This window comes from Halichoeres trimaculatus, unplaced genomic scaffold (assembly GCF_033239565.1).
Source record: "Halichoeres trimaculatus isolate MK-OKI-2021-1 unplaced genomic scaffold, fHalTri1.1 fHalTri1_scaffold_12, whole genome shotgun sequence".
In the NCBI taxonomy this organism is placed as follows: domain Eukaryota; kingdom Metazoa; phylum Chordata; class Actinopteri; order Labriformes; family Labridae; genus Halichoeres; species Halichoeres trimaculatus.
In genome coordinates, this window is record NW_027437190.1 from 12,426,640 (window position 1) to 12,450,084 (window position 23,445).

Sequence of the window (23,445 nt, forward strand, 5' to 3'; positions counted from 1 at the left end):
AGGGGGTGCTGCCACACTGTCCCTCCCATTGGAAACACTGTGGGATTTTGTCAAAAAATGACACAGAAAACTGGATCACCAGGGACTGCTCTGAAAAGAGAAACTTCATTTGCGCCAAAAAAAGAAAACCGCAGGTCAAAGAACATGACTGATTGACATCAAAACATGTATCAAATATTAGCAGTCTCTAGTTTCACCTACTGAGGTCATATTCCTAGTTCTTGTGTTTCATTGTCATTATACGATCTCTGACTGAAGCAAAAAAATTGCGGGACATAAACTTTCTTTGTTTACATACATAGAGACAGATGGGTTATGTTTAAATTAGTATATGTATATTAATCAAAAGAGTTGTTTGTTAAAATAGACAAGAATTTGTTATGTGTTTGTGCTGTTAGATTGTAAAATAGACAGGTTCAGTAACGTTTTAAGTTAGCCTCTGTTGACTTAAATCAGCTAGATGCTCACAATGAGTCCTTGAAATGCTTAAAAATAAACTTCTATTCCTTTAAGTCTGGTTAATCAATCATGTAAATTTCCAACTTTGCTTGAAGTATAGTTTAAAGAGTTTATGCTTCCAGAAATTTTCCATTCAGAGACTATGTGTCAATAAACTGTTAAACTGTTTTGTGTTTGTGGAAATTATTTATTATAAGAAGATCACAAAACTGTTTGATTTTAAGCATCAAAATTGTGACAATGCAGACTTTTATAAAATAAAATCTATAATCTCTCTCTCTCTCTCTCTATCTCTCTCTCTCTCTCTCTCTCTCTCTCTCTCTCTCTCTCTCTCTCTCTCTCTCTCTCTCTCTCTCTCTCTCTCTATATATATATATATATATATATATATATATATATATATATATATATATATATATTGTTAGATATCAAAGACGTGCTCCTAATGGAAAACCACAGCACGTTATTCAACACTATCGATCGTGAATATTTGGATTTGAGTTTGAATTCTTGGTTCAGTATATATTACTTTCAGACGGGTCCACAAACATACAGCTATACAACAACGGACTGCAAATAAAGTAAAATATAATAAAAATCTGCTACTCGGCAATGGTAAAAACATAGGGTAAAAACAACCAAAACAAGTTGGAAACACGGAAAGGTTGATGAACATTTTCAAGTTCCTACCGGAGATTTCGTCGGAGATATTTCTGGGTTGTACCGAGGTACCTTCCGGCCCTCATTCATCAGAAGCACGTCGTCTGTTTTTCGGATAATAGTAAGTGTTGACAGAAATGTTTAGAGTTGTACTTACTGTCCCAAGGTTGTAATGATACAGTAGGTATAACGGTTTGTGGTTACAGTCCTCGGTCAGGATCGTTTCTGACTCATTTGAAGAAAGGAGCGTGTGTGTGTGTGTGTGTGTGTGTGTCTGTGTGTGTGTGTGTGTGTGCACCGACTGACAGCTCGATGCTAGTTCTGCTAGTTCTGCTAGCTTACGAAGAGCTTATTTAAAGACTGAACGATATAACTTTATTAAACAACAATGACTTTGAGTTCTATGAACAGCTAACAAAAGAAACCAGCAGTACAAAACCATGTCGAAGGTATCACTCTGTCTACTTTGTGCGGATGCTCAAATAAACCTATTAGCCCGTTTGCATTACGCTGAGCTCAATGACAGTTAATTATCAGAACTGCTCGCTTAAAGTTGACAATTAATCTTGATTCAGTTTCTATAAACTTGCATTTAACAGAAATAAATAAATAATAATCTGAATGAAACAGAAGTAATCATCTAGCTTTTACTAATAATTTTGATGGTATTGTGAAAATGTCATAATTTAATGCTGAAGAGCGTGATTTAAACAACCCCATGACATTGCAGCTGTCATACATCCTCTGATGGATGCATTCGTAGTTGTTTTCAAAATGTAGTTGTGCTGAGTTTCACAGTACCATCAAAACTTAGTCTCGTATTTTGTGCCTTATTTTTTTTTCTTTGGAGCAGTTCTGGCTCTCCAAAGAGTCCTCAGGCCAGAAACTGAGCCCCAAGTTGCCCCTGAATTGTAAAGTCAGCAGCAGATAAACGGTCATGAAGGGGATTAAATAGTTCTGACAGGCACTCTACATAGCTTTCTCTTCCATCAGTGTATGAATGTGACTGTGGATGGACTCTTAGCTGTCAGAAGATAACAGGGGTGCTGTCTGAGTCCATTTACCTTCTCTCTCTGTTGCCCTGTGTCTGTTTGCAGGCTGCTGATTTCTGTGACCAGGCATCATGACGCTGTTTCACTTTGGAAACTGCTTTGCTCTGGCATATTTCCCCTACTTCATAACATACAAGTGCAGTGGCCTGTAAGTATCTGTTTAAATCAGTGATCTATAGCAAGGCTTCTCCTGTCTGCCCATTTGTTACCAGAAAAGTGAGTTGTAAAAAATGGAAAACTGAAAAAAAAAAAAGTGTTTTGTCACATCAAATAAAATAATGGTCTGATATATCATTATCTACACTGCATTAATTTTCTGGTATCCCTCAGGTGTAGTAACATATGTGGAGAGATTAAGAAGTGTGTCTGTAATCTGATTACTGATAGCAGAGGTTTGGGAGGGGGTCTACATAATCCTCTTAGAGCTGTGAAGTGTGCTACAGAATTTGACAATACTTTTGCTTCAAACATTTATTTCTTTGATTGTTATTTTGAGTAATACTTAATTTTTTTTTACTCCAGAATGTCATTTTCTGTCTATGCTGACTTGTTTTATTAATTAATAGTTGCATGTTGCACTCTGTGCTTTTGTAATGTTCAGTCTGGCATCAGGATGTTTGTGTTAATCTTTCAGATCAGAGTACAACGCTTTTTGGAGATGTGTCCAGGCAGGAGCAACCTACCTGTTCGTTCAGCTCTGTAAGGTGAGGAGCAGTGTGCCAGTCCAACAGTTTTTCATCATTTTAAGGATAAGTTCAGTTTATACAGCTTTTACATTGTTTATAGAATGAAGTAGAACAAAATACTTACCCAGAAGGCTTTCCTGATCCAAGCAGTGCTTCGGGAGATATTTAGATCCCAAATCGTGCAGCGGACGTCCATATAATGAGATCCAACAGGGCATAGACAGCGCTGCTCCTAAAACTGCATTAATCGTCCAAATCGCCGTACTCTCTGGAGAGCCGACTGCGCATGGGCAGTACTTTCTGGAGAGCTGACTCCTTTCTTTGAGGGACAAACGTAAACAAAGTCTTCGTCAGTTCAGGGGTCAGTACAGCCACACAGCGCTGTCTGGAGTGACACAGACTGCAGCAGAAAACTATCTCGGAGCGGACCATGATGGAATATTGGTGAAAAACACGAGTTTTTGGACGATTAATGCAGTTTTAGGAGCGGCGCTGTCTATGCCCTGATAGATCCCATTATTGGGACGCTGCACGATTTGGGATCTAAATATCTCCCGAAGCACTGCTTGGATCAGGAAAGCCTTCTGGGTGAGTATTTTGTTCTACTTCATTCTATAAACAATGTAAAAGCTGTATAAACTGAACTTATCCTTTAAACCCAAGAATAGAATTAATTTAACAAGTTCACATGATTGCAGAAAAAAAAACACTAACAGTGATAGTGGCTTTACTTGTGGGAGCCCATGGGGCGTGTGTCATTGAGAGTTTTTTTTTTAAGGTATTTTATAGTCAATTTCTCATTACTGCCAACAGTGATGTTATTTTATTTTCCTCCCAGTGGGTAAAAACAAAAAATGATCTGATTTTTCATCACCACATAAATGGGGGTTGAGTAAAGGTTTTGCCTACTTCTTGTGTTTCAGATGCTGTTTTTAGCTACATTTTTCCCCACCTGGGAAGGAGGAGCTGGCGTTTATGATTTTGTTGGGGTGAGTGGATTATCTTTATCTAAGAAGAAAAGTAGTTTGCCATTTTGCGGTCCTTTTTTCACCATTTTCAACTTTAAAAACTGCAAAATGAAGAAACATGCAAAGAATAATTTGAAGTGTATGTTTGTTTTTTAGGAATTCATGAAGGCAACAGTAGACCTGGCTGACCTGCTGGGTCTCCATCTTGTGATGTCTCGTAACCCTGGTAAAGGAGAGTACAAGATCATGGTGGCTGCCATGGGCTGGGCCACAGCAGAACTTGTAATGTCCAGGTACACAGTGAAACTGCTCCTGCTGATGAAACAACAACTCTGTTTTTTTCTAATGAAGAATCACATTGAAGCTCACATCTTCTGTACTGCTGTGACTCCACAGATGTCTTCCTCTGTGGGTGGGAGCCAGAGGGATTGAGTTTGATTGGAAATACATCCAGATGAGCTTTGACTCCAATATTAGTTTAGTAAGTGTCCCTCTGTCTACTTTTCATCTTTTACAGATTACATTTTGTAAATGGTTATGTGTTTTTTGCGTTTGTTTTTGCTCATAACCTGAATGTTTAAAACTTAAGAGTAATTGTCTGTTTTTCTGTCTTCTTCATAGGTCCATTATATCGCCATGGCAGCAGTGGTGTGGATGTTCACACGATATGACCTTCCTAAGACCTTCAGGCTCCCTGTAACTGTGCTCTTGGCTCTCTGTGTCTACAAGGCCTTCCTAATGGAGTGAGTGTGACATCCCATGGCACATATTTATACACTGAACATAAACAAAGAAAAATTCCAGATATTCTTATCCACACAGACAAATATTTTAATCCTCAGAACACATTTCTACTACTTTGTGGTATGAGCTAATGGAGCTCAGGGTTGTAACTTTACAATTTCTACTGTTTTCACAGTTTATTTAATTGCAGGAGTAGAAATAATAAAGATGTAACACACTGACTTATAGTTAAAGTAGCACTAGATGGATGCAGGACAACGAGAGCAACATAAAAATGTATTCGGCTTGCAAACTGATGTGATTTTTTTTTTTGCTACTTGGGCAAGCGTCAAGCAGACAGTTGATAAACTGTAGTTTTTAGTACTTCTTCATCACCTTCATTTTTTTGAGGCTTAAGGTTGCTGCTTGCTAAAAATCTGGTTTAATTAGAAAAAGGAAAACTAACATTTAAAAAGGGAGTTTTAGTCAGGATGGGCAACTAATGTGGTAGCTGCACTATATTTTGTGAACCACAGAGTGGCGCCATTTTTATATGCAATAGTTGTATGTTAAATTTACAGGGTGAGTTTATTTACAACCAAGCAGGAAGAGGAACTATTTACATGTTGAAACTCGTTTGATTTAAAAAAAAAATGTTAGCAGCTGATAAATAGTTGACCTGTTGCCAATAAAAGCTCCATAAAACGGATATCACTTGGTGTGGTTTTAAAATATTGCCACTATGAAGTTTCTCTATTTTGCTTAATTTAAGTGTAATAACACATGTTGCTGTTTTTCTAATGAAATATCTTAAGGGGTGATGATGTTCTGCATAAAAAGGTAGAGATGAATATGATAAGAAAATCATTGGGCTGTGTCTACACTTAATATGTGTTGTGCTCTCTGTATAGCTGGAGTTGAAAATTTGCAGTCAAATCCAACACGAAAAGTAGGGCTGTTGAACTCAACTCAAAGCTTGGTGGATTAAAAACTCTGACCTATTTTCTTTTTTATTAATATCAGTTTGAAGCTGATTGAAGAGTGTTCAGAGTGTCCAAATATCTGAAATGTTGTAATTTTTTTTTTATCAATCTGACAAATGTTGGGAACAGTTGTTTTTAACCATGATGATAAATGCTGTTTCTTATGTGCTGTGTTTGCAGGTTGTTTGTCCATGTCTTCCTGCTGGGCAGCTGGACCGTGCTGCTGGTGAAAGCCGTGCTGACCGGAGCCATCTCTCTCTGCTCATTGTTTCTCTTTGTCACTCTGGTCCATAGCAACTAAGTGACACTCCAGGCCTTGTGTGAAAATCATAAAGTGACTTCTCAGTCTTTTTATCCACATAAATCCATGAAGACTGATGAACACTTCTTGTTGATGTCTAGTAGTTGGACTGGTCTGAGGAACAGAGCAGGCTAGCATACCTACTACCAGCTGGCGAGCTAACCAGTTTGTCTGGTTTGTTTGTCTACACTCTGAGGAGTTGTGGATCTGTATGAGCGGTCTTGCAAAGCTTGGATGTTTTTTTAAAGGGTGACTTTTATATCAGTTGGACCAGCTATGAATTTATACCTTAGAAATAACTTTATTCTCTTCTATGAATTGTCCTTTGAGCCAACTTGAATGATTAGATTAAGAAGTAGTAAATTTAAATGTAACAAATGACAGTGATAGTTTATTGTGGTGCCACAAATAATTCAATCTATTTATATCAAATTTAAAATAAAAAGTAGTTAAAACATTACTGTGGCAATATTTTTGTTGTTGATAAAATAATCACAAAAAATGTGAAACTCAAAAGTCTGAATGCAGCACTCGTTACAATGAGTCAACAATATGACCACATTGTGTTGAACTGAAAGCATCTGTGATTTCTGATGTTTGATTAATAAATGTGTTTTTTTTTTCTTTGACTCGGTTTGTATTTGCGTGGGTGTTTTAGGCTAAGAGTGAATGATGACACTACATCTAGAACTTAGCTGTGATATGCGAAAAAGAAAGAAAAAAGATTTTGTTGAAGTTTGTACCCCATCCCCACAAGTCTACAATAAAGGAGAACAGAAACAAAAGGTAATGAATGGGCAGGTAGAGAAGATGTGAGTGCTGCATGACTCGGACCACAAGTGCCATATTTCTTACACTGTGTCGGGTATAAGTCGTTGCATCATAGTTGTTTATTTAGGATTTTTTGAGGACTAATATAATAATGAAGCTTTAAGCTGTCTTCAGCCTCTGTGACACCTCGTTTCTTTGCTCTAGTTACAAGGTGCGACTCAGGAGTTCGCAATTTTATCAATTAGTGGTGCTTGAAAGTAACTGCTGAAAATTGAACACAACACAAACCACTGAAATGAAACAGGAAACAAAAGAGGATACGATAAACAGCTTCAATGTTCGGGCTGTGTGCGCTTGGGGGGAAGTTTGAATTTTCCTACGCCCATGAACGCAGCACAGTAGCGCCCTCTTCTCGTGTTTTCAGACTGAAGCAACGAGTAATCCCGAAGTCATCATGTCTTCTCCCGAGGAGTTGTATCTGCTGTATCGTGGTCTTCTTTTCCCGAAAGAGACCCACTCATTGGAGAGTTTAAAGTTTGCGCAGGAGTTCACCTTCAGAGACGATGATGTTGTGGCTGTGGTTTATCCAAAGTCAGGTTGGTGCACGCTGTCATGTTCAAAACGCTTAGAGACAGGCTTTTCTTTTGGTTCCCTTGAAAGAAGTGTCCAAGGAAAAGTTTTAAAGTTGATTTAAACTTGGTTCCTTTGGTTTGGGGTGTGTTGGTGGCTTTTTGTTGTAGAAATGCCAGCGTCCAGAAATATGATCCAGATTTGTAAGAATGCCATAGACGTCAGATGTTACTGAGGGAGGGATTCAGAGAGTTTACAGGCACACCTCTACTGAAGACTGAAGCTACTTAATTGATCATTCATTGGTTGAGGAGTCAGGGAAGCGACAAGACTGATGAACATGGTCATGCATTGACACATGAATAGTATCTATTCTTTTAATCACAACTAGTTACTACTGTGACGACTAACATACAAACGTGTATCTAGGAAAATATACTCTGATGTATTACAATTATAGTAACAACAAGGTGGCAACATGTGAGTATTGCGAGCTTATATCTTCAGATATGTCAACAGTTCATATATGTACTTTAAGTATAATTAAAGTACTTTTAAAGTTTAATGTACCGCACTGAAATAGGAAGAAAGCTACAACCAGATATTGAATATTGTTATGGCCTGTCAGACCCTTGTTTAGAGCACATCATTTGTCTCAAGTCAAGCCAGAGTGTATTACAGAGACCAGGTAATGTAACCTCCTGAGTATCATTGCTTTTCTTGAGTTTCCATCAGGTTCAGAGTAATACAAAACATCCTCTTTTCACAAACGTGATCTCCTAATGACTAATTTCAGCATCCTGAAACAATTAAAATGCAGATATTTATATATTTATTATACCAAATATTGGTATTATTTCATTTTTTCATGGCAAAACCCCTTTGTTAGACTTAAAGCTGTATTCAAACCTCTTAATCTCTTTATCCATCTCATGGTGTCTTTTCCATGTAGAGTTACGTACGGTAGACATGCTCAGTCTTATTCACTGTTTTATTTCCTCCTGCAGGTACAGTCTGGATGCAAGAAATCCTCCCCCTAGTTCTGAATGGAGGAGATCTTACTCCCATTCACACCATTCCTAACTGGGACAGGGTTCCCTGGCTGGAGGAGAAAAGACTAGAAGTGGTTGTAGATAAGCTGACTTCTCCCCGGGCCATGGTCTCACATCTCCCATATCACCTCATGCCGCCCTCTTTCCTCACCTCTAAGGCCAAGGTAAAGAGGCCTCAACTTGTATACACATACACCCCAAATCTTATTAAGAGACCTAACGAAATGAGTCTCTGTTTTTTTCTTTTCAGGCAATCCACGTCATGAGGAACCCCAAAGATGCCATGGTGTCGTCATACTACTTTCACCAGATGGCTGGATTCCTCCCAGATCCAGGGACGTTTGATGAGTTTATGGACTCCTTCCTGGAGGGCAAAGGTTAGACAGCTGTGATCTGTGGTTTACAATTTTGTCTTCCTTAGAATCACATTATAGACCTATCACACCCTTTCCTTTCAAGTGACACAATTCCTCACCTTGTGGACCTCACAGGGAAAAACAGTCAAATGAAATGTCAGAAAATCTAAATTGCAGGTTTCACGTTTACCTGATTTTTCAGGAATTTCAGTTTGTGTTATGAAAATGTGTGACAACCAGTTGTTGTTTCTGCTACAGAGGAGAGCAACCATTTTTTTTCTTTTTTTTTTCTTTTAGTTTGGACTGCAAAGTGATCTGCTGCTGTTGTTACATTTTGCTGTCCCACTCTTGTTCCATAGAACGGTGTAATGTTTCCCGACCCAGCTCAAGCCTCAATTGTGTAAAATAATCTTACAGTAGTTGGACATTTTTTTTTATTTTTATTAATTTTTTTTTTTACAAAATCTCAATTATTATCATGACATATTGATGGAAGAATATTTTTGTGTTTCAATAGGTGTGGCTGCATTAGACAGACACAAATAAAAATGGTATAATTTGTTTATGGTTCACAAGAAAGTCTAATAAAACTCAATTCTTGACAGTGTCAGCTCTCAACATTGTCAGTATCAAAGTCAACAAGCATATGATTATTGCAAGTGCAGAGCTGGGATTGAATGTGTTAATACATTTTTTGCCCTTCACTGCAGTGATGTTTGGAAAATGGACAGACCATGTGAAGAGCTGGAAACACTCGGCGCTGGGTGACAGGATAATGGACATCACATATGAAGAAATGGTTCAGGTAAAACACTCGAACATGTGAAGAACATGATTGCTGATAGGAATGGGCACTGAATTAGGTGCTTTTATAGGTACCGAGTACTGACTGAATCCCATCTGTAGTACCAAGTACCGATTCACGTAGAAATAAGCAATACCATGTTTAGGTATCTAAACGCATCCTTGTGACTGTGAGAGAGTGGAAGAGTAGGGAATTTTCGATGCTGGACATGAAAACAGCATTACAAGTTTGTATATTGAGAAATAAATAAGTTAAACTGAAAAGCTTTGGGATGCTATTATTAAACAAATAAATATTTATTACCACTTAAACACACTCAAAAGTACCAAAACTGGTACTGTTGAGTACCAATATTAATTGCCAGGTTCTGATCATTGGTATTGAATGGTTTCAAATGTGAAAGGCACCCATCCCCAGTTACTAATGAGGGTCTCACATCATAGTGTTTAAGGATGATCATCATATGTGACAAACACTTGTCGCTTTATGTAAGTAAAAAAAAAAAGTGTCTTTCATGTAGGACCTTCCTGCGGCTCTCAGGAAGATATCAAATTTCCTTGGTCGGGATCTAAGTGAAGAAACCATCCAGAAGATAGCAGAGCACTGTTCCTTCAAAACCATGAAGGACAACCGTATGTCCAACTTCAGCCTGGTGCCAAAGATGTACCTGGACAATGACAAATCTCCGTTTCTCAGGAAAGGTAAGAATCTTTATATCCCGTATTAACTTCTTCTGCTTTTTCAGTCTGCTCAGGTTCAAAGATCAGGAGGGGAGACCAGTTTAATGGGAATAATTGATTAACAAAGGGAAAGATCTGCATGTTGAAAAGCAAGAATCAGGGTATAAATGATTATTGTTTTAAATCCCTCCTTTTTATTTTTTCCTCACCATGTATTGACTGATGTGTGTGTGTGCCTGAAAGGTGTCGTTGGAGACTGGAAAAACCATTTCAGCTCTGAGCAGATGGCTAAATTCACGTCAGTCATTCACAAAGAGCTGGAGAATGAGAGCTTCACTCTACCCTGGAGCCTGGACTAAAGAGCACACAGGTGTTAGTTATTATTAGTTTGCATGTTTATTGTATGTAGGTTTAACTTTCTAACTTTCTATTTGTTGTGTAACTACAAATAACTACTTTTACAAACATGTATGTCACTATGTTTGCATTTGTGTTGATGCTGTGTATTGATGCTTTAAATTTGTAATATCCTGAAATTTGGCTCAACAAACCCACGTTCACCAAGAGATGATCAAATTATATTTTGGTAGCAGAGATTAAGGTCACCTGTGGAGAACAGAGAGGTAAACACAGGCTTTGATGGCTGGTTGAGGCCCACATATGCCAAAAACTACACGAGCAGTAAAAGTGGCTCTTCATGTTCAACAGCTTCAGTCTGTGAAAAGTGGAAAAAATGAAAGAAAAATAAACAAAGGAGAAAAAAAGAGACAGAAAAACAGGTTTAGCTTTACATCATGTTTAGTTTTTTGTATTTTAGTTGTTCTTTAACTATGTAATCAATAAAATTACTTTTATTGGTTCAGTTTTACATTTATTAAATAAATATAACACCGAAAAAGTGAAGTATTCTTGACTGACTGAGCATTTTATTTTTTGTTACAGCATTCTTATTAAGTTTCTGCCTCCATGCTTAAATTTTACTGGAAATGAAAATGTTTTTCGGTTTTAGAGACCACATGTAAATTTTCCCAGACCAGTTAATGGGGGAATAATTTCCAGCACTCTGCAGCTTTTCTGCAATGATTGCATGACTGTATGATTTAGTGTCACTGCTTTTATCATCTCTCAGTAACAGTCAGAATAAATAAATGAATTATAAATCCTGCAGAGTAAAGATGCCTCTCATTGTGAAGATCAGAATCTCTGCTGTAAACTTTACTATTAGCACACACCACACAAGAAGGTATAATCTCCTTTAACCTGAAGCCAGAACTGTGTGCATCAACCTCACTGACAGTACATTAAGCCAAGGAGATGTTTCATGAGTTTTAGGCACACTGTGTTTAGGTCAGAGTCAGTCACTTCTGAGACCTGCTGAAAAACAAAGAATGTCTCTGTTGCTCACTCCTGGGCTTTCAGAGTCCGGACAATCACAGGGATTCAGTTTCAAAGTTGGCAAAGTTTTGTGATTGTGTTGAGCAACATGATCTGGCTTTCCCGCACACAGCCATTCGCATTCCTTTGTTAGCTTGGCTTTGCTCTGAGAGCAGCTGCAGAGTTGACACGACCAAAAACTGTCTTTTTCCCCCTGCTGACAAGCTCAGACCGGTCATTCACACAGCTTGTATGGCGTAGTAGTAGTTGTGTTTCTGTCAAGTTTGATCAAAGTAGTTTTACTAAAAAGTTTGAAGCACAAAGTCCAGTCTCCTGGTCTTATCTTCTGGAAAAGTGAGTAGAAAGCTGTTCACTGAAGCATTCACAGCTTAAACAAAGAAATAAAAGGGGAAGAATCTTTATTATTTCAGACCTTATTGCATATTGTTGATGTTTGTGAATACATTGATTGATAGCCTTTTGAGATGAACCAATTCATTTTCCAAAGGTTCAGTACTCTTGGCTCTATAGCTGTATGATGAGTCTCTTATTTCTCTGAAGTCTCAGTACAGCAGGGACAATGCATACCATCACTTATAACTGTTTTTGTACACGGGGGAAAAAGCATACCAGGAAATTGAAGCAGACATGTCCAGATGTGCCTTCAACATGCAGACAAAGACCGAGGTATGGCTATGGGAAGCCTGAGGGATATTTCTTTTCTGAAGTTTATGATATGGCTGGTTAAATACAGACTCACTCACACAGACAAACCCAACTTCACAAAGTCTGTGTCCTGGCTTAATTTATCCAGTCTGCTTCATGGTAACTGCAGAAAGCATGATTTCACAGATACTGAAGCTAAACATGTAACAGCTGATTACAACCACTGGATGGCAGCAGAGATTGGGGTTTTCTGCTGAAGCAATTTCTGCTTCTACCTGGCCCTGCCCCTAAATATAAACAGAGACAAAAGATTTGGAGGTGGTCAGCATTTCCACAGGCTTGAAGACAACAGCACACAGACACAGAGTCATCGTGTTGTTTTGACGGAGTCTGAAACCAGTTGCTGCTGCTAAGAACATTATTCTTTGGTGGCTCCATTGACATGTATCAATAAAAAAAACTTTTTTTTATTAAGATACAAAACCAAAACTTTAAATTTGAAAGGTTAACATGCAAAGTTTCTAAGTTAGTAAATTGACCACAAGCTCCGAGACCAAACCCCTGAAGTGCTGATGCTCTAGAGTCTGTTTTATTACCTCAGCATTTAGCATCAAATATAAACATGAAGATACTTGAACTGAATGATTTTTTTTTTTAGTTTTCCTATGTATATTGTATATATTCTTCACAAATATGCTGTAAATAATCCAATCACATTACCATAGTCATGTTGAGGAGAGATAAAGGGGAGGTTGTTTTGTGTTTGCAACCCCAACACTACTGGAGCTTTGAACAGTGAGAAATGTAGACAGTGAGTGACCTTCAACTTTGAAAAGAAAAATTGTCCGAGGGGATCTACATGAACTGTAAAATAAAAAAATATCAAAATTGTTTGATTTGTTATGAAACAATGTTGTTTTGAATTTCATGTGAAATTTTGGTACCACAGATTAACTTTCAGAGAGATCGACAGAATTTCACTCCCAATAGCATTTTGAGTTTTATTACAGGTGATTTGCATCTGCCTCACACTGTAAGTATACTGTTAGAAAAAAAAACATCAAAAGTCTACAGCATGCATGAGAGAGAAAAAAAACACAAACTAAGGAGCGCAGATGGTCTTAGTAGCTTAGGTCACGCTCTGGTGTGCCCTTGTGTGGGTGGCAAGAGTTCGAATCCAGCCTGCGGCCTCTTTCCTGCATGTCACCCGCAACTCTTTCCTTGCTTCCTGCTCTAGCCACTTTCCTTTCCCCTATCCAATTAAAAGCATAAATGCCCCAAAAATAACTTAAAAAAACACAAGACACCAAAAAGGCAAAAGATCAAAAGCACCAGAAAAAGATCACACATGCACATTTATCAAACCATACGTTATCACATTTAAACACACACTGACTATGAAAACACTTAAGAGAACAAACAGGTGTTATGTTTCAGTTCATAAGACAGTGACAAGGACGTCAGGTCCAGTAACAGTAGAGCAACAATACCTCAGTGAGGAGGTCATCATCATCATACTCAAGAACTGAACCTCTTAGAGCTTTGAGGACTGCAAGGAGGGTTTTTGAAGTGTTTCTGTGTTGAAGAGGGAGCCATTAAAGAACTGGTTGATGGATCAGTAAAATCATGGCAAAATTGTTATTGAATATGAAAACAAGCTTAGCTGAATGAAAGAGTGTATGATCACTTTCTTGTGTTTTTTCACCAAGTTGAATCATATTAATGACAAACTTATACCACCAAAGCTACTGCTGAGGTATCATCAAATGTTTGCAATAATTTTTTAAAGTGGACTTTTTTTTTTTTTGATCTTTAAGCAGTTACACATCAGTAAAATAAATTTCAAAATGAGAAATTTACCCCTGCCATTCTGAACCGGCATAGATCAACACATGCGCAGTATCTCACTGGCCTTGTGGCTCTGAATACAAATGAGGGTGTTATGCCCTGTTAAAAGTGGTCCTGCTGGGCTAACAATAATTCATAAAACTTATCTTTAAAAAACACAGAAAAACAAACTTTAAACAGCTAAAAAAAAAAGATTTATTCATATTACCATATGAAATGAATTGAATTGTGACCACAGCACTTATTTAACAAAGGCAACTTAAGCTTAAAAATCCCTCAAGGAGAAGCAGCAGGGCAGCTGTCCCGTAAAGCAAACGCCTCTCCACAGATCCCCCTGCAGTCTACAGGGAGTTTTTAAAGGATCAGGACCAGGACCAAGACCAGGATGACCAATCATGTTGTGTTCTCACTCATGTCACCTGGAGGATAAGACAGAAGGGAGGGGAAAACATTCAGAAACGTGCAGCCGAAACAGAGGAACATTATGGTCGAGGTTAATTATCATAAACAGTCACATCATTTTCTAATACACATTTTTTAAAGTTATTCTAACCTCTGCAAGTTTCTAATTGAGCTAAACACTGCTCATGTGGTGAGGGGCAATTCCTCATACTGTGAGAGTGATTGTGTGTCCCTCCCATCCTCCCATCTCTCTCTGCCTCCCCTGAGCTCTGACACTGCTTCAATTACACAGTGCCCTTCCAGGGAGGGGTGTTTTAGTGTGTGTGTGTGTGTGTGTGTGTGTGTGTGTGTGTGTGTGTGTGTGTGTGTGTGTGTGTGTGTGTGTGTGTGTGTGTGTGTGTGTGTGTGTGTGTAGGGGGGGGTTCCATGAGGCAGACGGTATGGTGCCTGAGGACACCCACCTCGCTGCCATGTGCCCACTGGTCCTGCCCTGGGCTGCCCACAGGATGCTGCTCTGCTTTGATGCCATCCTCCCATCAACAGATTGCAGACGCTCACACAAGCCAATAGCTCTGCTGAAGATCCCGTAATCTTTTTGAAGTCACTAAAACTTAGTCAGCCAAGTCTTTGACTTCCTCCGCTTCAGGCAATTCTCATGTATCCCATGAAGATCCAGCCAAAGACACGCAAATGGTTTTTGATCAATGTTTAGAGAAGTCTGCTTGAACTGTCTGCCACATGAAGCTGGGCGGCTTTTATTTGTCAATTAGTCCATCCAGTAACTAGCACCACTGTTTGGATGATGCTGCTTTGACAATTTGTGTCCAGATAAACATTTTGAAACACAGAGGGCCAGACATGAAACTGTGTGCTCAGAGATGCATTAACTACAACACCTGAGAAAATTAACAGCACAGGCAGCAGTCCAGATTTCCAGATGTGGTTTTGAGAAACTTTTCAGTGATTTCTTGAATGGATGTACTTTCAAAATATTTTTTTCAGAGAAAGTTAAGTGACAAGAGTGAAACCACTCTGCACTTTACAGTTTAACCTACAGCGGCTGTTCAGCAACTTAGCTTAGCATTGCATAAAGACTGGATCCAAAGGGAGGAAGATACCCCAGCTCTGTCTGAGACTAATACAACATTGACTTCACTACCTTTAAACTTTGCTATTAAACACAATGTTCTTCACTTCATCTTTATTAAAAGTGTTTTATCCGATCCTATTTGAATTACCTTTTTTTGAAGTCCATTATTTTTCGAGGCTGGTTGCCCCTCTATCACACCCAAGTATTTTTTCATTTTTTCATTTCATTCATTTATTCAGTCAGTCATGTCAACACCAAATATTGTACCCAATATTGACATTTCACACAAAATGACGGAATCAAGAGTCATGTGTTGAAAAAATGACTGAAAGACACAGGCAGAAGCAGACTGCTTATAAACACCTATCCTATGAAATCAACTTTTTAGGCTACCAACCTCCAAGGAGCAAAGAAACAACAACACAGATAATTAATCACTCTTATAAGCTTCAAACATTGCTTTACAAACCATTTTCTTAAAAACAATAAAAGAATGACATGTTTTTAAATTTATGCTGGCATCATTCCAGAATTTAACTCTAATAATGGAGATACATCTCCTTTTCATACCTTTTTTAGCTTTTTGTACAGTAAATTTATAAACACCTCTGAGATTATATGGACTGTCTTGAATTGAAAAGAACTTTTGTATTGAGTCAGGGAGCATTTTTGATTTTTCTTGGAACATAATTTGCATTATTTCATAATAGGACGATCAGAATATTTCATAATTTGAGAATTTAGAAACAATGGTCCGTGTGCATAATAGTCAGCCTTATTGATAATACGTATAGCTTTTTTTGTATTCTTATTGTTGAATTTATGGTGGTTTTGAAGGTGGATCCCCACAATTCAGCACAGTAAGAAACATAGGGAACAATCAGTGAGTGGTAAATCAAATGCAAGGCATTGGAATTAAATACATCTCTAGATTTATACAGGATTGCAAGTGATTTTGAGATTTTCCCTTTAATGTATTCAATGTGTTGTTTCTATGTTAGCTTTTGATCAATGACAACCCCAAGGAATTTGAGCAGATCCAAAGATTATCTTTATACTTTGTAATTATAATAATAATGCTTTTTCGTATTCTTACAACAGACACAAATACACATATCACACTCAACATGACAAATACACATAACAACTACCTCCTGAAGTCAAAACATCGCACACTAGACAAAATGTCTGCAGACAAATGATTCTGGATCAGTTTAAAAGTTCTCAAAGTTTTTCAGTAGGTCATTCCAGCTTGATGAAGCAGCTGTTTCTAAACTTGAGTGTGAATGTGTGCCAGTCATGTGACGGAGTAGAATAATGACCTCTGATCTGGTTCTGTTGTTGTGGTTCTTTGACGTGCTGTGCTGTCCATGGTGCTGATGGCTGTTAGATTTTTTTTATTGAAACGATCAATAGAGTTGTGAAATGGTTTTGCATTGGTCACAGTACCAGTTTTATAGATACAGGATGCTCCGACATTTGCAGCTGCAGGTTGCAGGAATTTCATAATGTCATCCTGGTTTACTTATTTGATCTGGTTGGCGGCTGAGCAGTACCATTTGTGGAAGTCTTCATGCTTATGTTTGCTGTTATCTTGTGCTTATACGCTGAGGTGTCTTTTTTTTTCTCGATCTCAAACTATGACCCCAGTTGTTTTTTTCTTTTTTCAAATCTATTGCAAAGGGGGCGCTGGGTAGCTGGCAAGCTCCTAGGTTCATCTCATTATGTATTCCCCCATGTTTGTTTTCTTATATGTCTTGAAAGGGATATAACCGAAATGAAATTGCCCCTCTGGAGTCAATAAAGTATTCTGATGTTCTGATTACACTATTAGCAACCCCTTGGAATTCATTGTGACGTCTTTCTTTAATACATGTTCAACAATGCAAATCTTGAATTGCAGGAAAAATGAAGAAACTCACTTTGAAGTATCACGTGCCTGCTAAGTGCTAGGACCACTCCCCTTCCCTAGTACTGGAAATGTTTGCTTCATATACATTTGCAAACCGATGTCTTGACATTACTACTTTTTGTAAAGTAAGCGTGCCTCTTAGGCAGGGAAAAATGTATGTTTTCCTATGGAGAGAGCTATACTAGCTGTTTAGAATTACTTAATAGAGTGACTTATTCATTGTTCACCCATGAATGTGTCCTAACTACAATGATGTGTCTCATTTTACTTGTTCAAAATGGTAGAACAAGAGTTTTTGTCAAACTCTTTTAACTTGATTTGTCTCAAACTGACTGTCTGATGGGAAATGTCTTGACCTTTACTCTTCTTTGTGCCTGAGTCATATGTATGCTGAGTCGTGCTTCGAAAATAGATACAGTCAGCGATCCCATGGGTCATATGTCCAGCTGTATACATCAGCTGATAGAACAACAGATAACATACAGTGCAGCATCTAAACATCCTCTCCTTCCTTTATGAATGACACAGGAACTCCATCAGGGCACTAATGAACCATTGCCCCTGCATTCTTCCTATACAGTACATTCTGTACACACAGTAGCAGAGCTGTGTTTACGCTGCTCGCTGTTTGTTTTTTGTTTCTTTGAGAAAATATTTTGGAATAAACTGTGTTTGAAATACTTTTTTTTCCCAGATTATTCTTTTAAAAGCCCTGTAGTTGACTCTGTCCTTGTGTTTGATTAAACAGTGAATCCAGGCCTTCCCAGCGACTAAAGACCAACAACACATTAAGGAAACATTTGACAGTAAACACAAACCATGATGAATCCTGCAATTCCAACAGATAGATGCCATTTTTAGACATGTGAATGACCTACATTTCTAAAACACACAAACACACATGCACGTGCACACACACGCACACAGGAACGTGGACACACACACACACACACACACACACACACACACACACACACACACACACACACACACACTGCCCAGTCACGCCCCACCCAGGGTGTCTGCACGGTTCCGGGCTGGGGGGCAATTAGCAGTAATGGCAGGAAGCTAGTTAGTGTTATCTGCTGCCATGGCGGCCTGCATTGGCTCTGACAGACCCTGGACCGGTCACGTACAGGCACAGATAGAGAGCCTGGCAGGGAGTACAGGAGTAAGAAGAGGAGGAGGAGGAAGGGTCAAAAAGACCCCAAGCACATGGCCTGAGAGTACATTCATATTGTTCGCCTGCTGGGCTCATTAAACCAGAAATTATACTTGAACAAACAGGATATGCTGTGTTAGATTTCATCATTACATATTTATATTACGTAAAGTTTAGATATGGTTCAGGAAATAAAACGGGTGTAGTGGTGTGGGGGAGATTTTTTTTTTGGCTCACTTTGGGCCCCTTTATACCAAATGATCATGGTTTAAAGTCCACAGCCTACCTGAGTATTGTTGCTGACCATGTCCATCCCTTTATGAGCACAGTGTACCCATCTTCTGATGGCTACTTCCAGCAGGATAACGCTCCATGTCATAAAGCTGGAATCATCTCAGACTGGTTTCTTCAACATGACAATGAGTTCCCTGTACTCGAATGACCTCCACAGTCCCCAGATCTCAATCCAATAGAGCACCTTTGGGATGTGGTGGAACGGGAGATTCTCATCATGGAGGTGCAGTCGACAAATCTGCAGCAACTGCGTGATGCTATCATGTCAATACGAAGGTTGTGTAACGTTACAATTTGAAATGCTCAAAGTCTTGTGAGCAAACTCCATCATGTCGTCCTCTGCTAAATTTTAATACGCCCCTGATGGTTGTTATTTTGGCAATCTGACTTCATCAGCTAATTCAAAATCATACAAAAAGGTGGAGATGAGACGATGTCCTTTCAGCTGGAAAAACAGCAGCAGCAACAACAACAACAACAGACCTGCCTGTCCCGTAAATCCATAACGCCTCAAATTATGAACTATGTTGCACATGTTTTGTCTTAATGCAATCAAAATGAACAGAATTCCAATCATAATTTGAGAGTTACACCAAGAAGTGATGGGATGAATTATATTTCCTGTAGTCCGGGGGTTATGGTCACCAGATATACAGACATCAAGTGTGCGAAAGGGAAAAAATGATTCCTGATTTGTATGAACTGGGCCTTTAAAGAATGACACAGTAGGAGACAGTACCCTAACAGCAGCTCTAAGCTGTTGTTTGGCAGCCTACCTCTTTTCTGCCAACACACCACAAACACACACAACAGACACACGCACCACAGAGAGCACAGCTGGATGGGTGTGTTTCTGGGAGGGCAGCAGGGATGACGGTCAGAGTAGCGATGCGGGGCACGAGAGGATGTGGACACAGAGCACCTCCCCCAAAAAAGACTAAACAAAATAAACATCACAAATCTCTGAATGAGGCAGCACTACAACAAGTCACGTAGGTTTACCCAGCTTTACGTCACACATCAGACGGGCAGGGCGTCTTTGATGGTAGTGTTAAGAAGCTAAAGTGACTGAATTTAAGGAACATTGGAACAACATCCAGCAGCACTCATACTCCAGGAAACCAGAGGCTGTTGTAGGATTGGAGTTAAAATGTAAAAGGTTTAGTGATGGCTTTATTACCGTAATGTAGGATAATCATAATTGATAAAATAACATGTATTACCCTTTTTTGTTGCGTGTATTCCTTATGTTCACCTGTCTTTTGTGAATTAATGTTGTGTTAATTTCTGTCAGTAGTTATCCTTTAAGCCTTACTCTTAGTGATCCTTGTCTTGTGTGTTTTCACTTGTGTTTCCTTTCCTTGCTACTCAAGTGTCTAGTTTAGTTTTACCTCCTGGTCTCGTGGTTCCCTCCTGTCTGACTGCAGCCATTAGTTGCACTTGTCTTGTCTCATACCGTGGTCTTGATTTTTTAATTAGTTAGTTTATTTATTAAGTTGAATGAATATTTTTCATTTTTCTGCTGTGGGGTTTCTCTTGGAACAGATGCGGAAAAATCACGTCCATAGATAAAAAGACATTCAACACAAAGTTCAGATGTGAAATTATTTTTGTTTATTTGTAGATATAGAGCAGATCTCATCTGCAGCTGCTGATTGTCTCACTGAGGTTTCCTTTGACACAGGCAAAGATGTGTGGGATCACCTGAGGGTAAAAGTCCCTCTGTTCAGACATGCCTTTTCTTGAGGAATGGAGTCTTGCCGACTGGGCGTCCATAGAGGCCATAGCGGTGGAGTGCATTGCCTACTGTTTTCTCTGTAACAACTGTACCTGCTGCCTCCAAGTCTCTCTGGAGCACTTTCAGGTGGTCCTTGGCTCGTTTAGTACTCTTCTGACTATCTTTCTGACTCCCTGGTCAGAAATCTGGCAAGTAGCTCCTGTGCGTGGCCTGTTGATGGTAAGGTGGTGCTTCTTCCACTTGCGAATAATGGCCCCAACGGTGCTGACTGGAATATTCAGGTGCTTTGATAAAAGTCTGTAACCAGTTCCATTCTGATGCTGAGCAATAGTCAGTCTGCGTATCTCTTCAGAGTGCTCTTTGTCTTTACCCATCATGAGGTGTGTCATATTTAACTGCTCGGTGAAAAAAAAACAACCTTTTTTATAGGAGCATCAATTTTCTCTAGCCCAGCTGATGTTGGTTTGCACTAATTGGAAGTTCAAGTAATAATTACTGACAGATTTCAGGTGGTATGGTGCATTTCCTTGCCAAAGTATACAGCCTTTCCATGGTGTGTTCAATACTTTTTTCCTGTGTTATCGTACTTAATTCCACATAATCATTATTTATGGATTTGAATGTCATGATTTCTTTTCATGTATGGATTATTTGAGTTAATACCAATGTCTGGTAGAAATTTTGTTTGAATTGCATCTTTGGAAATAAATGTAATGAGAAAAAAGTTGACAAGTTAAATACTTATTTTTTCCCACTTTAGAAAATATATATATATATATATATATATATATATATATATATATATATATATATATATATATATATATATATATATATATACATATATATATATATTACCGTGCACAGGAGCCCATTTCAACAGTCTTGTGCTGTTTGTTTGTAACACCTGAGGCATACATAAAATAAATTCCGGTGGCTTCGGTAAGTCAGACTTTAACAGCTTCTCATCAAACCAAATTTGGGTCAAGCTGTTTGTAAGCATGATGAAAAGAGAGAGGATTTACCGTCTGTGTTTATGTACAAAACCTTTCCTTTTCCCCTCATCAACTCCCCAAAGCAACGGCTTAACAAAAGAAAAGCTCTCAGTCAACACTTGAGGCTGAGATAAGACACAATGAGAAGTACCCCAAAGTAATGGGCCATGGAGAGGTTACGTGCTCAACTTTTCACTGAATCATTATCCGTCCATGGGAACTGCTGACCCTGCTGACTGACCTCTTTCATTTGAATCCTTAGCACCAGATAAACATACATTCACAACATGTATTTATTTGTCCTTCTTCTCTCAACATCTGGCTGAAAGTCCAAAGCACAGGAGCTATTTAAGGCAGTCAGTTTTAATGATGTCTGCTAAACGAGAGGCTGCATGTGTTTGGAAGAAAACATCCTGAAGGAAGCTCTCGTAACATACCAGCTGGTGCCAAACTGCTGGCTGCATGCTGCACTGTTTGGACATGAATTCATTCACTCATGTGATGGCATGCAAAATAAACTATAAGTCAAATAAACAGGACTTCTTCTGGTAAAATACTGTTTGTATATCTGAGCCGAGGTGGGGTCAACAATGGCCCCTTCAGTTCAAAATATCCATGAAAACTGAAACCAGACCAATTGTGACAGAGGCATTATTTACTGAAGATTTTAGTAAACAGATTTTGGACAAAAAACAGATGCTTCAAGTCTCTCATAGTTAGTGAAATCTCCCCATGATTTTATGTGTGTTTATTATGAGATCACATCAGAGTTTTGAGCGCTGAGATGTAAGAGTGACCAGTCTCATTCAGCCCTCTGCTTTGTCTAGCACAGACAGATGATTAGTCTGAGAACATATAGAGATGCTTACTCTGACGACCTGACTGCACACCAGCCTGCCATCTGTCTTCCTGCTATTGTTGTTGCTGATTGTATTTTGAATTTCAATGAAGTACAAACACTGCTAGAGCCTGAATTGAGCACAGTGCCTGTAGATGACAGATAGATGATGGACTGAATGAGTGAAGAATAATGTTTCTTTGTTAAATTTAGCACTTGTAGCCTAAGTCAGACATCTCATTTAGAAATCTTCTAAACTTGATGCAGTGACATGCTAAATTAGTTACTTGTTAGAAATGATGCGTAAGAATTTCTAATGCTTAACTTATTTTGCCAAATGGTTGATTTTAAAAAAGTTTTTCTTCAGTGGTTAGTCTGGTTCATGTGATTAAGGGTGCGGTCACACTGGCCATCCAAACCAGGCCGTGCTCAAGCACGATTGGCCCCCCGCAGCGTTGTTCCCCAGCTGGAGAATACGGCCAGCGGTCACACAACCCCAATGTGAACCAGACTTTAGTGGGTATCACACACACGCACAGCCCGCCTACGTCATTGTGAAGCACTTGTTTACATGAAGTGCGATCTCATCAGTGTCAGCACAATGAGACACAGAAAGCACTGCTGCAACTTTAAACACTTCTGGACTTATGGTGAGTCATTTTGGCCCAACACTGCCCCCTAACACCCCGCTTCGTTTGAAATGATTGTCGAGAGATGTGCTCGCGGCGATCATATGTCAAGGATCACATGCGCTGTCCGCGTGCTTGTGCTCCTCTCCAAAGCGTGCCAAAGCAGTGAAGCATGCTTAAGCACGGCACGGTTTGCCAGTGTGACCGCATCCTAAAAAATCGTTAAAAACTCTGCATGTGGTATGGGACTCACAAACACCACTGCGAGGCCAAACAGTAACTTTGTTGAGCCAGTAGCCACATATACATGGACCCAAATATCCAGTATGCATTCTGTTTATTTGCTCAAATGGAAAGAATTTAACCTTTGTATACACCTTATTCCAAAAGAAAAGAGCCAATGGACACGGAATGGACATTTAAATGGTTTC

The 23,445-nt window shown here is 38.9% G+C and overlaps 2 protein-coding genes across 3 annotated transcripts; both read left to right on the forward strand.

The window, feature by feature from the left end:
* Positions 1-1,101: 1,101 nt before the first annotated feature.
* tmem147 (transmembrane protein 147) lies at positions 1,102-6,461 on the forward strand. The gene is made up of 8 exons (XM_074683837.1): positions 1,102-1,240; positions 2,217-2,319; positions 2,806-2,875; positions 3,781-3,846; positions 3,982-4,118; positions 4,222-4,306; positions 4,447-4,568; positions 5,712-6,461. Exons 2-8 carry the CDS (start codon positions 2,243-2,245, stop codon positions 5,830-5,832), a joined length of 678 nt encoding a protein of 225 aa, XP_074539938.1. The 5' UTR covers positions 1,102-1,240; positions 2,217-2,242; the 3' UTR covers positions 5,833-6,461.
* A 524-nt stretch (positions 6,462-6,985) lies between these two features.
* Positions 6,986-11,260, forward strand: sult2st3 (sulfotransferase family 2, cytosolic sulfotransferase 3). 2 transcript variants are annotated; one of them, XM_074683671.1, is made up of 6 exons: positions 6,986-7,199; positions 8,181-8,389; positions 8,476-8,602; positions 9,292-9,386; positions 9,907-10,018; positions 10,132-10,229. In XM_074683671.1, the coding sequence occupies exons 1-6, from the start codon at positions 7,058-7,060 to the stop codon at positions 10,182-10,184; spliced, it is 738 nt and encodes a 245-aa protein (XP_074539772.1). In that variant the 5' UTR covers positions 6,986-7,057; the 3' UTR covers positions 10,185-10,229. The 2 variants fall into 2 exon arrangements, with proteins under 2 accessions (XP_074539772.1, XP_074539771.1); XM_074683670.1 differs by lacking the exon at positions 10,132-10,229 and adding an exon at positions 10,310-11,260 and having other exon boundaries at positions 6,988-7,199; positions 9,907-10,087.
* The last annotated feature ends 12,185 nt before the right edge of the window (positions 11,261-23,445 follow it).

What these genes read in the sequence shown, in the direction of transcription:
- sult2st3 (XM_074683670.1), top strand. Translation starts at nt 7,058, where the DNA reads ATGTCTTCTCCCGAGGAGTTGTATCTGCTGTATCGTGGTCTTCTTTTC. An exon ending in TGTGGTTTATCCAAAGTCAG is followed by an intron (nt 7,200 to 8,180) that starts GTTGGTGCACGC and finishes TTCCTCCTGCAG; the next exon opens with GTACAGTCTGGATGCAAGAA. An exon ending in CATATGAAGAAATGGTTCAG is followed by an intron (nt 9,387 to 9,906) that starts GTAAAACACTCG and finishes TCTTTCATGTAG; the next exon opens with GACCTTCCTGCGGCTCTCAG.
- tmem147 (XM_074683837.1), top strand. Translation starts at nt 2,243, where the DNA reads ATGACGCTGTTTCACTTTGGAAACTGCTTTGCTCTGGCATATTTCCCC. An exon ending in ACATACAAGTGCAGTGGCCT is followed by an intron (nt 2,320 to 2,805) that starts GTAAGTATCTGT and finishes TTAATCTTTCAG; the next exon opens with ATCAGAGTACAACGCTTTTT. An exon ending in GCGTTTATGATTTTGTTGGG is followed by an intron (nt 3,847 to 3,981) that starts GTGAGTGGATTA and finishes TTTGTTTTTTAG; the next exon opens with GAATTCATGAAGGCAACAGT.